At 37.8% G+C, this 13,755-nt stretch overlaps 1 protein-coding gene across 7 annotated transcripts in view; it reads right to left on the reverse strand.

The window, feature by feature from the left end:
- Positions 1-13,755, reverse strand: part of NBEA (neurobeachin) — a 524,026-nt gene that overhangs the window by 73,257 nt on the left and 437,014 nt on the right. For all 7 annotated transcript variants that reach the window (XM_075741999.1, XM_075742002.1, XM_075742000.1 and 4 more), the window contains one exon: positions 6,989-7,129. In XM_075741999.1, coding sequence (XP_075598114.1) covers positions 6,989-7,129 — 141 coding nt within the window. The remainder of the gene's footprint in view (positions 1-6,988; positions 7,130-13,755) is intronic.

Raw genomic sequence — 13,755 nt, forward strand, 5'->3', positions numbered from 1 at the left:
CCTGAGGAACACCACTTGTCACCAGTCTCCACCTGGACATTGAGCTGTTGACCACTACCCTCTGGATGCGACCATCTAACCAATTCCTTATCCACCGAACAGTCCACCCATCAAATCCAATTCTCTCCAATTTAGTGAGAAGGATATTGTGGGAGATCGTGTCAAAGACTTTACAGAAGTCCAGACAGAAAACATTTGTAGCTCTTCACTTGTCCACTGATGTAGTCACTCCATCATAGAAGGCCAACAGGTTGGTCAGGTAGGACTTACCTTTCATGAAGCAATGCTGGCTACCTCAAATCACCTCCCTGTCCTCCATGTGCCCTAGTATATCTTCTAGGAGGATCTTTTCCATGATCTTCCAGGCATAGAGGTATTACCCATCTAGTATTTGATTTTTGTCCTATATATGCTCTATTTCCTTTTCTGAAGCTTTTGAACAAAGCAGGCAACTCCTCCATTAATAAAGAAATTTTGAGGGGAATTATGTCACATAATACACATTGTGTTTAAATTACCCAAGATTAAAGACAATAGAAGTAATTAATTTTCCATAGCATTTAAAAGCTATTAAAATATACATAAGGAAAGCATGTATGCAAAAGTAGTGAAAGAATCCAAGAAGAGGAGGAGAATAAAAGAGGGAATTCAGACTGTCAGAGACCATGGTTTCTCTAATCTTTGCTCCACATGTCTTCCCAATTAATCTTTTCTATCATACAGTCAACACAGGCTACTTTCTGTCAAAGAAGAGAAAAACTAAATTTCTGTCTCCAAAGGAGAAGGAATGGGATATGTCTCTTACTGTCATGATAGTATGCAGGTACCTTTGAAGTAGCTTAAGGGAATTGTTTATATTTGAACAAAGATTTTTTGTTTGTTTGGTTGGTTTTTTTTTTAGCCAGAGACAGTATCTTAACTTTCAGTGTGTGTCAGTGCAAATATGAAATCGTTTTCATTATGCAAGTCATTCTACTGCTAATTGAATAGTGGAATCTTTTCCATGTGTTTTTTTCTCTTAGAATATTAGGGATTTATATTAAAAAGATACATTCAAAACAACAGGTAAGAATCTAAGAAATATACTTTCATCAGAGCATTTATTCCCATCAGAGAATCCTGGTATATGTTAAATAGTCACAATATCATTTCTTGTTGGAGGACCTTAACTCCCATTGCAGAATGAGTTTGTTTGCACTTGTCAATATTGAAAGAGTACATGGTAAGTGAGAAAGAGGTTTATAGTTTGAATAGAATATTAAAATTTAACAGCAGCTCAACTTGATGAGCAGCATAAAATTATCACAATTAATTGTAATATTGAAAGAAAATAAATTATGTTTTTATGTGTCTAGATTTTACAGTGCTTCATATAGTGAACTTCATGTAAAATATAAACGAAAAAGTGTATGATTCAGACCCAGAGCTAGCAGACTGGAAACAATACACACAGGAATCAGATTATATTAATTTAGCCTAAAATGCTATTAATATTATAATTTTAACATTAAATGTACATTACATTCTTTCAACCTTAGAATTATTTTGGTTTTAACTCCAATTCTCTGTATACATTTGCAATAGCAATCTTTGCAAATTATGCTATTTTTCCAGCTTATTTGTACTGAAAAACTTCATATGTTGTTAATATGAACACAAATAATTCTGTCTTCTACCAACCCCAACCTATCACTTTTTTTCTTTATAAAATACATGTAATTTGTTGTGAATATCATTGTGCAGCAGACTGTGGGTCACTTCTGAGGTTCTGAAATTAGAAGAAGTTGATGGAAAAAAAAAAAAAAAAAAACAAAACAAAATGGAGAAACCAGAAAAATGATGTAATTACAATAAATTATGTAAAAATATTAATCCAAAATTCCATGACATTATTTTAAGCATCTGAGACAAATATACAAAAGCAATAAAATTCATAATCAAGGATTAAACTTTTAATAGCTGAGCACTACAGGGTGTCCTATTATGCTATCCTGCTATGACCTGTTGTGCCTATCTTTTTGGATTTTTAATCCTTAACAGAAATTCAGAGCTTTCACTTGCTTTATCTCAGACCTCTCACATAATTTTAATGTAATTTTTATTCTCTGGAAAGTCAAGTGCTTATATTATATAAATATAATTCATATCTGTATTCAATATACTCATTTAAATACTGTTATTCTATGATACTGATTACTGTCATTTCATGTAAAGGTTTTGTTGCTGTGAAAGCTATAAAGCTGCACAATGTTGTCATTATAACCCCATCTCACTCGATCCTAATATTCTGAATAAAATTCATGCCTTGTTCACTGCCAACAAGAAGAGAAATTCGTGGGGTACTTGATTACGATGAACACAAGCTTGAGCTGTGGGAACAAGCAATTTTTCCATTCAACAACACTTCTCTCCCTCCATCTTCCTTTTTAACAGTGCCTAGTCCCATTTGAATCATTTATGGTGGGAGTAGGGGATGGAAGAGGAAGGGATGTGCCATTCTGAGACAGAAGACAAGAATGTCTTTTCATAAGAGGAGAAAAAGAGAGTATGTGGGGTTTTGTCAAAGTCACGTACACCTTTTGTCTGATACATCTGCAACTGTCCTGCTCAGACCTACCAAATAGGAGACTCAGATTCTCTTCTGTTTACAAGACGATTTCAAGTCCTCCCCACCTTTGAATCTCACTAAAAACTAGTTTCGGCTCAATCAGACCTGACTCACAATAAATCCAGAATTTCTGGATACAAGTACTTAGTTATTGTAATAGCAACTGGAAACCAATTATTCTCTACAAACTTCTTGACCAAAACATTAAAGAATCACGCTCTCTAATACTGGTCTTTGTTTCAATGACAATGTAACTGATTCATGCAAACACAACTTGAACAGCAACTACTGAGAGCATCCAATTGCACCATAACTCTAGCCTATTTCACCTTAAAATGTGAAAACAACAATGACATTTACATTCAAGCCAGAATTAATTCTTCTGACTACTTTTCTGTTTTCTTCTATCTACTTTTCAGACTAACATTCAGGTCACTGGAGTATATGGCATTCTGATGTAAGATTCTTCATTTAAAGTATTCTACCTCTGCAACTCAAATATTCATTGGCCCATATGGAAAGCACGTGAAAAAAATTACTCTTGAACCAGGTCACCTATCCATAAACTATCAATATTTAATTTCATTGATAAAAAAATGGAACTGTGTCAACAGAACAGTGCATTCATTTCCAGAATACCTTTTATTCTGTTTGCTGGAGCAAACTTGTGGGTGACGTTGGCTCAGATTTCCTAAGGAATAAGTTGAATTTCTTAGGTTTAGACCTAAAGATGTGTGATGTGCAAAAAATGTTTAATCATGATTTGATTTCAGTAACACCTCAAGGGAGAGGAAGGCAATATTATACAAATAATGGTCTTTTCTGTTCATTTTTATCATCATTATTAACCTGACTCAAAAATATGGTAGACTTCAACATTCATTATCTATCTCTGTAAAGTAGTTACCTAACCTTTAATAATCTACCTCTCAACTTAGAAAGTAGGCCGATCACTTTCAAGAAACAGTTGATTATGGATATAAACCTAACACTTTTAGAGAAAATGCAGGATTCATTTGTAATTATAGCATTAAAAATTTCTAGGCTGTGGCTCAGTTCATTTCTTATGAAGCTAGTTAGAAGATTGTTTCCTGACCTTTCAGAATTCTAGTGTTATGGAGTGCTCTGAAATGCACAATGGACTAGTTTAAATAAACATGTACAGGTTAATTAAGAATTATAATTTCAATTCATACCTGAGTGTGTGCATGCATGCATGTACGTGTGTGTGCAGGGGGTCTGTACAGAAAAAGGGTGTGTGCATTATCTTGCTATGGGAGAGTTTTAGGGTGTCCTGTGTAACCCTCAAAAGTGACCATAACTAATCCGATACATGGGCTGGTGAGGCTGAACCACTGCTTATCCTGAAACTGCCTTCATTTTTCTACGGGCATTCTTGTAGAAGAGAATGGAATATACCTAGACTTGTACAATCAACTCACAGAAAATACAAACAGAAGCTTGGCAGATGCGCTAGTAGCCCATGGCTTCAGTTAAGGATTGCACCCTATTCTATTAAGTATAATGAAAGGCAGAAGAAGAACAAAAATTAATAATAAAATTATTATAGTTGCTGTAATTATCAGTAGCTTCAACATATTATATGCTAAGCCACTGTCATATTTTTAAAAACATAATGAAATAGGTCAATTTTAAAAAAAGATTTTCACTGGACACTCTTGGTACATAAAAGAATTCAAGAGAAAACCGTAGCACCAGTGAAAAGTTTATTAATGATAAAATGAAGGCAGAGATTTATGATATCAAAATCAATTAAATAGGACAGAACTGAGACTAAGGCACAAAATGCCTTTTATAAAAGTAGCCTGATATGTCGGATAAAGGAAAGCAACAGAGGGAAATGTAAGGCAGTAGGGAGCAGATTATCACAGAATTGACTCAGAAATATGATATTACAAGCAATGTTTTGAAGAGAACTGACAGGAACCAGATTGCATCTCTCAAAGCCAAAAAGCAAGATTTAAAAAAATTTTAAGGTTTTATGGCAATTACACAACTCTATATATATACTTCACAGTGGCTGAAACTACTTTTCCTACTGCAACTTCTGTTTCCTCCAATACAAAGGTCTAGGCATATTACTCTGTACCGTTTTGCTCTGCTTCTATGTAGATTATCTCATTCCAAATACACTTTTTGTCATAGCTTTTTGTTTGCCTGCTTGTTCATTTTTTTTCCATTTCTCCCTTTTTTCTTTCCCTTTTTTTTAATTCTTGGGTCTACTCAGTTTTCTCCCATGATTTTACTTTCCACTCCTCTCTTTCACTCTCAGTTTGATGTCACTTTCTACCAAAAGCTCTACTGTAACACATCTCTTCCCATGAATCTTCTCCAATCTCTTAAAATACTGAAGCATTTTTCTATCTGAATCCCTGCGTCTCTTATTGTCACCTTCCTCTTCATGGACTAGACTGTAATTTACCTTTTATAAAATGTTCTTACAGTCTTCTTCACAAATTCATACCAAAACACTAGCTCAAAAAATTCACAAGCAAGAAATCCTGCTTTAACTTCCAGAAATCTGACTTAGCCTTATCTATCAACTTCACTGGCATAATCTGCTCCCTTAGGATTTTTCATCCTTTATTTTGTAGCCAAAAATATCTCTCTAAGGATCAGTCTGACTTTATAATCCTCATAGCTATAATCTTTTACTGTTCCTATAAACACATAATTCCAAGTCTTTATTTTGTGTTTCCATATGCAGCCCTATCTGATATCATCATGTTATTTCTTTTTTCCTTTTTCTGGGCTTTAACCTTTCCCCATGTCTGTCTGCCTCTCACTTCTGTTGTCTCCTCCCACTACTGATTGTTTTTCTTTGCTGGTCACTACTATTTAAATAATCTTCAAAATACCTATCTAGGTGTGCCCCCATATTTAAATTCCCCCTTTGTTGTTTTCACTTTCTTGCCATCAGCAATCGCTTCCCCAGAAAGCATTGCTTTTCCGTTTCTGCTTGCTATTCTGATATATATTGTTTGCTCTAAAACAAACACAATTTGTCAGGTCTATACTGCAAGGCCATCAAGGCAGAGACCTTGTTCTCTTGCTCTTTTAGGGCAGAAAAGAGAGCAAGAACACCTACAATATTACATAAACAACAGCAGTAAAAATGACACGGCATTAGCCTAATACAGGAAATGAATATTCCTTGGTGTGTTGTACATTCAGCCTGTAAGCAGACTTTCAGACCTAAGAATTTGCCGACTAGCAAGAGGGGATCTTTTGTTGAGTAGTGGCCAAAATTAATAGATAAACATGCAAATAAACCCACTGTTTTTAATATACTTTAAGGCAACAAAGAAGCACATGTGAACCATAAAATGTATTCACAGTACATGAATAATTTAGAAACATTTAAAAGGAATACAGTGATCACCCCATATAGGAGTGTAATCAACGTTTAGTTTCCCACGGGTTAAGAACTATCCTGAACTCATAGACACACAAATTCTTCCTTTCTGAGCAGAAAAACAGGACGTGTCTAAGGGAAGCTGAGATGAGTGAAAACTCAGATCTCTAGCTTTGTGCGGCTCTGCTTTGCTTGCTTGTGTGCAAAACATGGTTAGAATACACCTTATGCGATGGATTTTTATTGGCAGGGTGTAGTTTAAGTTCAGTAATCACATAGTGACTCAATTTTTCATTAATTCAGGTTTCTCTGTGAAACCTTAAGTCTCTCATCAACACTCCTTTTTCTGTAATTCATTGTGTTAACACAAAAACTGAATTCAGAATCATTCTATGAAGTTTGGCCCTGAACTGATTTTGAGGATGGGGTTTAAGCATGAGGTTTCCAGAGCTGAAATAGCAGTTTGAAGTTAGAATCTACATCTTTAAATTTCTGAAAACTGTAAGATATTAATTCATTGAGAAGCATAGCTCATTTGCATAACATATTACCCCATACTGCTTTAATATAAAACTGGTTCTATAATTCCCCTCTCAATCTGACATAGTTTAATGTGCTTTTTACAAAAGGTTTTTCTTTAACGTTGTATGTATCTGTCCCTAGCTGAAAATAAAAAATTAATATATGAGCTTTCCATATTGTCTAGAGACATTTTTTTAGGTGGATTTAGTTTTAGATGGATTTTCTTCATCATATGTATCCTTATACCACCACAATTTTGTGTCTAAATAAATTTCAGATTGGTTGGGTAGGAAGGACCCTCTGATCACTACAAATGAGTACACATAGTATACCTAGAGAATTTCTGAGATTTTAAGGTAGTGAAGAACAATGAGATTTTGATAGAAAGATACTTTCATTAAAAAAATCAAAATAGTGGTAAATGACAGAAGAGAGGCTATAGATAAAGATATTAATGAAATCCAGGATCCGGAAATACTTACAATACGAACAAGCCAAGCCAATGTAGAAGTAGATGTAGAGTAGTGGGTGTTGTAATGATAAGGTGGAGTCTGATCATCTTCCCATGTCTCATATCGTTCTGCATAGAAGACTGCTCTCTTTGGGTTCAAAGCACCAATAGGCTGCAAAGGGATAAGAGGTCAAATATATTATCAGCATGTCTGATGTGCCATAAATTAATTCGGCACTAAGATTCACTACATAGGAGACTGCAACCAAACTCATTCCATGCTGTAGTAATCCCTTCAGATGATTGCTGTAGTCTTAGAATTTCTTTTCAAAGGCTTTGTGTACTAAAAGTCTTATGACTTTCCTTATTTTAACTGACAAATATAAGTGATCTACATCTGCAAACTTTCAAGACCTTCTTGAATTATGAATTGTTTCCCAATTAATTCAGTAACATTGTTCTGGAAATAGACTTTTAAAACTGCATTTTAAATGCATTGAGGCCAAACTAATATTTCTGTTGCTGTCATTCACCATAATCACACAGCTAATGAAAACTGACTTTTGCTCACACAGGATACTTTGTAATGCACAGTTCATGATGAAAAGATTTCACGCGGAACTGCTGATGGTGTCTGGTGATCCTAAGCAGAAATACTTAAAAACCATGCGTAGTCCTGCAGGACTGGATCTACTTTCTGACCGAACAAAGCTAGGTTTTACTGAGCAAAACAAACAAGCTTTGTACTTAAAAACAATAGAATTTGGAAATTATTCACAAATTCAGACTCCATTCTGAGTATACTTAACAGACAACCTATACAAATCAGGTAAAAAACAAAAGAAATGTAAAACAGTAGTAGGAGCTGTTGGTTTTGATGTGTCTACTTAGGGGTTACATGCTTTTCTATGATTTTTTTTAACCTATTTTATCTCATAATTTTTTGTAAAATATATTTGTTATTGTGAGATACAAAAGCCACTGGGATAAAGAAAATACAACAGAAAGTAGATAAAATGTTGAAATACATAAGTGATCTTAAATCTGTTTTTCCAGACAAGATAGTAGTAGTGTATTTACCACCAGTCTGCAAATCATCAGATTTTAGCTTTTGTAGTAAAATTAACCAAACACAGAGAGTTTAATATTTAGAGGAGAGCACACTTCCACACCAAATAATTGTATAAACTTATAATTTTAAATGATTACTTGATTTGTATTAATAAAAAAATTAAGAGTTAGAATTTATATTATTAAGGGAATTACACCTGGAAAACAAACATATGCTCAAGGATTTTGACCTTTTTCAAAATGCTAACAGGTATTCTTGCATTTTATTTCACAGCATATTTTTTCTACTGAGTTAAAATCCAAAGTGATTTGGAGTGGAAATACTAGTACAAGGTCAAATCAGTGTGTTTCAGTACACTACATATGTAACTGAACAATTTTATACCTACAAGTATTTTATTCCTTCAGCGCTGCTTTTTGAGATGGCTGTTAAAAATGCTGACATAGAACGTGCTGTTTTCCAATTTTACATATTAGAGCTTGTTTTTAAACAGCAGTGTTTGATGAACACTTACATTTTAAAACATTATTATTTCAGTATTTTTCACGTGAAACACTCTGGATGCTTAATACTTTGCTGTGTCATGGAGATGTTAATAGCTTTCTCATAAGTGTAAAATGTATGAGTAATCCCTAAGGATCAGTGTTATCTGATGAAGATTGCACTGCAAGACCTCACAAAACATTCTTGAAAGAGAAGCATGAGCCATTCCCTAACGCTTTCCAGGCTTGTTTCCCAGCTACTGGAAAAAGAAAAAAATAAATATTTGCATTTTTGTTATGCTCATTTTCGTTACACATCCTGCCACTGTCAGGAAACATGCTGGTATTCTTTATAGCCTATAAGTTACCAATGTATAAAAATGGTTGCTCAACCACTTTCTTGAAAGAGTAACTTATTAAAAGACATTCTTTTCCTATTAGACTGAAAAACTGTGCAGTTATGTGCATTTTGATAAATTATATCAAGGCTCTGGGTTGCTTTGAGGACTGCATGCGACCTACTAATACCACCCTCATCAAGGTACTGTGCATCCACCTCTAACAGAACAAATTCCAATCCCTGATTGCACATTTCAAAAGATAAGGCAGTAATTCCCACCCTACTCTGTTAACTGGAAACATTCACTCCCTCTGAGAAAGAAACACAAAATGGCAGACAAATCAGTGAAATTGCACTGGATTGAGAGCAGCCCTGAGGAGAAGGACTTGGGGGCGTTGGTTGATGAGAAGCTCAACATGAGCCGGCAGTGTGCGCTTGCAGCTCAGAAAGCCAACCGTGTCCTGGGCTGTATCAAAAGAAGTGTGACCAGCAGGTCGAGGGAGGTGATCCTGCCCCTCTACTCCGGTCTTCTGAGACCCCACCTGGAGTACTGCATCCAGCTCTGGGGGCTCCAGGAAAAGACAGACATGGAGCTGTTGGAGTGAGTCCAGAGGAGGGCCACAAATATGATCAAAGGGCTGGAGCACCTCTCCTACGAGGACAGGCTGAGAGAGTTGGGGTTGTTCAGCCAGAAGAGAAGGCTCCAGTGAAGACCTTATAGCAGCCTTCCAGTATCTAAAGGGGGCCTACAGGAACTCTGGAGATGGACTGTTTACAAGGGTATGGAGTGATAGGACAAGAGGTAATGTCTTTAAGCTGAAGGAGAGCAGATTTAGATTAAAGAGAGAAATTCTTTACTATGAGGGCAGTGAGGCACTGGAGCAAGTTGCCCAGAGAAGTTATGGATGCCCCCTCCCTGGAAGTGTTCAAGGCCAGGTTGGATGGGGCTTTGGGCAAGCTGGTCCAGTGGAGGGTGTCCCTGTCCATGGCGGGGCGGGGTGGTGGTGGAAATAGATGATCTTTAAGGTCCTTTCCAACCCAAGCTATTCTATTCATACTATGATTCTATGATTCATATTTTGTAATGGAATACTGAGAATATCTCTTCCCTCCACTGTGAAGGTGCATCTTACCCTATGCTGCAGTGAATTGTGAGGCTATGGTCAACAGAAGCATCATCCATCACAATATTAGTGTACATATATGTTTGAAGGCACAGTAGAGAAGGGATATGGTGATTAATACAAGATTGAAAATCAAAACTCCAGGCCTTTCAAATATATTTGAAGCTGATCAGATGTATTTCATCAAATAAGCTATGTGTTTTCATTCTTCACTGTAAATTGATTACAGCAACAAGAGCTGTGAAGCATAACTGATGCTGAAAAATAATTACAAGTTATTTTATTTTATAGACTAGAAAAAATTTAATGATGATTTAACCCATAGCTTTAAATATTTTTTTGAAAAAAAGTTACATATATATTGTTGGTTTTAATGAAAGAGGTATTTTCTCTCAAGAACTTGCCAATAATTTTCCAAAGTCTCATAAAACACTAATGCAAACGCACCATCATGTTTTCTAGGTTCTTCAGGGAGAAGTGCTATTTCAATTTAAAAGATGAAAGATATAAGGTTGTAAGATGGTGCATTCCCATTTTCATGTAAAAATGCCTGCACAAGTAGCTAAAATAATCTACTTTCAGAAGACACATGTTCAATTTATTAAATGATAAATCTAAAAAGCTGCATTCTGAAGATTACCTTCATCCTCATCAATATTCTTTTCAGAGTCAGAATCCATTTTTCTTTCAATTACTTTAGGATTCATTTGAAGAAAAATGCTGAAATGCACAAAATATCTGCTGAATAAAATGGAATTTTTAAGTGAAATATCATGAGAGTCATCTCTCTTCTTGCATGGTATGGAAATTTTCATGTGAAAATCTCTGGGAATAATCTTTTCTAGGAATTACCCTTCCTTGCCCCAGAGAGAAGGAAAGAAAGAAAAAAGGGGGTGAGATTGAGCTGGTCTTCAGCTAGAAAGTCTCACCTTGACTTTTCTGGACAGATTCTGGATTGGATGAACTATTGATCTGGATGGTAGCCTGGGATTTAGGAGATACAGATTCATTTCCGTCATTCAACAAAGATTTCTACTATCCCCGGGTAAACTGCTTAGGTATGACTATGGTTTGCAATACAAAGGTGTGCCAGAAATCCCTGAGCTAACTGTAGAGGGGCTGGCGTGCAAACACAGCACCATTTCTGCAGAGATGACAACTGGAATCTCAGAAGTAGTACAGCTGTGTCAATGCAGCACTGCGCAGGGAGAAGAGCTGGGAACTGCACCATGCTCATACAACTCTGCAGCTTCTGGTTCAGCGTTACCTCAGATATCTCTGGCTTGTGGCGAAGAAATACAAGGAACATCTGATCCCCTTTTTCTCCTTTTCTGTGCAGTAATGGAGATCCCTATATGTGAACCACTTCTCTGCACATTAATGGAAAGGACTTAAATCTCCCCTGATGTAGGAAACCATCCACACTGAAAAAGCTAACGGAAAGTGCTCAAATCTCTCATTTTTTTGTTGTGTAATTTAAAAACTTGCTGATTAACCACAAATAGATCAGCTTGTGCGTACCAAATTACCAGGCATTTTCTGAAAGTGAAAACTTCCATAAATAAAATAGCATGGAGTAAATTCAAAGAGGTCTGCCCCTGGCTTCCTTAGTGGTTTTTTAATGTCCATGTGGCAATATGCTATTACCCAAAGAAATGGTAACAGTTCATCCTTCAATAAAGACATGCATTTTCCATAAAGACTTTAAATCTCAGTTGTGCAAACTAGCACCTAACACAGTTTTACTCTAATGAGGCATGTGTCATGCTACAGGACAAGTTCTACAGTAGTGGTAGCTTCTCACATTTCTTGTGAAATGTGTAGGATATATGGAGTTTTGGTCACTTTTACGTAGCATTACAGTGCCATTCTCAGTCCAGAAAGACAACCACTATGGTTTTCATCAGATATCATGGCTATAAAATGGAGATAAATTTTATTTATGGATCTATCCCTGTATCTTCACGTAATGCAAGAAAATAATTTTATTTCCATTTATTTCATCTTTACTGCTAAGGCTGGCACTTAGGAATCCCAGACCCTGGAAGTAAAAGACAAGTCTTGCGAAAGGAGGACCTTCCCTTGGTTGAGGAGGATCGGGTTAGAGAACATCTAGGCAAATTCAACATTCACAAATCTATGGGTCCTGATGGGATGCACCCATGAGTGCTCAGGGAACTGGCAGATGTTATTGGTAGGCCACTCTCGGTCATCTTTGAAAGGTCATGGAGAACAGGAGAGGTGCCTGAGGACTGGAGAAAAGCCAATGTCACTCCAGTCTTCAAATAGGGCAGGAAGGAGGACCCAGGAAACTACAATCTAGTCAGCCTCACCTTCATCCCTGGAAAAGTGATGGAGCAGCTCATTCTGGGGGTCATCTCTAAGCATGCAGAGGATAAGAAGGTTATCGGGAGTGGTGGTCAACATGGATTCACCAAGAGGAAATCATGCCTGACCTATATATGATGACATGACTGGCTGGGTGGATGAGGGGAGAGCAGTGGATGTTGTCTACCTCAACTTCAGCAAGGCTTTTGACACTGTCTCCCATAACATTCTCATAGGCAAGCTTAGGAAGTGTGGGTTGGATGAGTGGACAGTGAGCTGGACTGAGAACTGGCTGAATGGCAAAGCTCAGAGGGTTGTGATAAGCGGTGCAGAGTCTAGTTGGAGGCCTGTAGCTAGTGGTGTGCCTCAAGGATCAGTACTGGGTCTGGTCTTATTCAACATATTCATCAATGACCTGGACAAGGGGACAGAGTGTACCCTCAGCAAGTTTACTGACAATACAAAACTGGGAGGAGTGGCTGACAGACCAGAAAGCTGCACTGCCATTCAGCGAGACCTGGACAAACTAGAGAGTTGGGCAGAGAGCAGCATCATGAAATTCAACAAGGGCAAGCGTAGGGTCCTCCACCTAGGGAGGAATAACCCCAAGCACCAGTACAGGTTAGGGGTTGACCTGCTGGGAAGCAGCACTGCAGAGAAGGATCTAGGAGTCCTGGTGGACAAGTTCTCTATCAGCCAGCAATGTGCCCTTGTGGCCAAGAAGGCCAATGGTATCCTGGGGTGCATTAAGAAGAGTATGGCCAGCAGGTCGACGGAGCTAATCCTCCCCCTCACTCTGCTCTGGTGAGGCCACATCTGGAGTACTGTGTCCAGTTCTGGGCTCCCCAGTTCAAGAAAGACAGAGGACTACTGGAGAGAGTCCAGCAAAGGGCTACAAAGATGATGAGGGGACTGGAGCATCTCTCATATGAGGAAAGGCTGAGAGAGCTGGGTCTGTTTAGCCTGGAGGAGAGGAGAGGAGAGGAGAGGAGAGGAGAGGAGAGGAGAGGAGAGGAGAGGAGAGGAGAGGAGAGGAGAGGAGAGGAGAGGAGAGGAGAGGAGAGGAGAGGAGAGGAGAGGAGAGGAGAGGAGAGGAGAGGAGAGGAGAGGAGAGGAGAGGAGAGGAGAGGAGAGGAGAGGAGAGGAGAGGAGAGGAGAGGAGAGAGAAGAGGAGAAGACTGAGAGGGGATCTCATCAATGCTTATAAATATCTAAAAGGTGGATGTCTAGAGGAAGGGGCCAGACTCTTCTCAATGGTGCCCAGTGACAAGACAAGGGGCAATGGGCACCAACTGGAACACAGGAAGTTCCATCTCAACATGAGTAAAAACTTTGTCACTGTGAGGGTGACTGTGTTGGTTTTGCATGGCAAGGTTTTGGTAGCGGGGGGGCTACAGGGGTGGCTTCTGTGAGAATCTGCTAGAAGCTTCCCCTGTGTCTGATAGAGCCAAT

This window comes from Balearica regulorum, chromosome 1 (genome assembly GCF_011004875.1).
Source record: "Balearica regulorum gibbericeps isolate bBalReg1 chromosome 1, bBalReg1.pri, whole genome shotgun sequence".
NCBI classification, from domain to species: Eukaryota; Metazoa; Chordata; class Aves; order Gruiformes; family Gruidae; genus Balearica; species Balearica regulorum.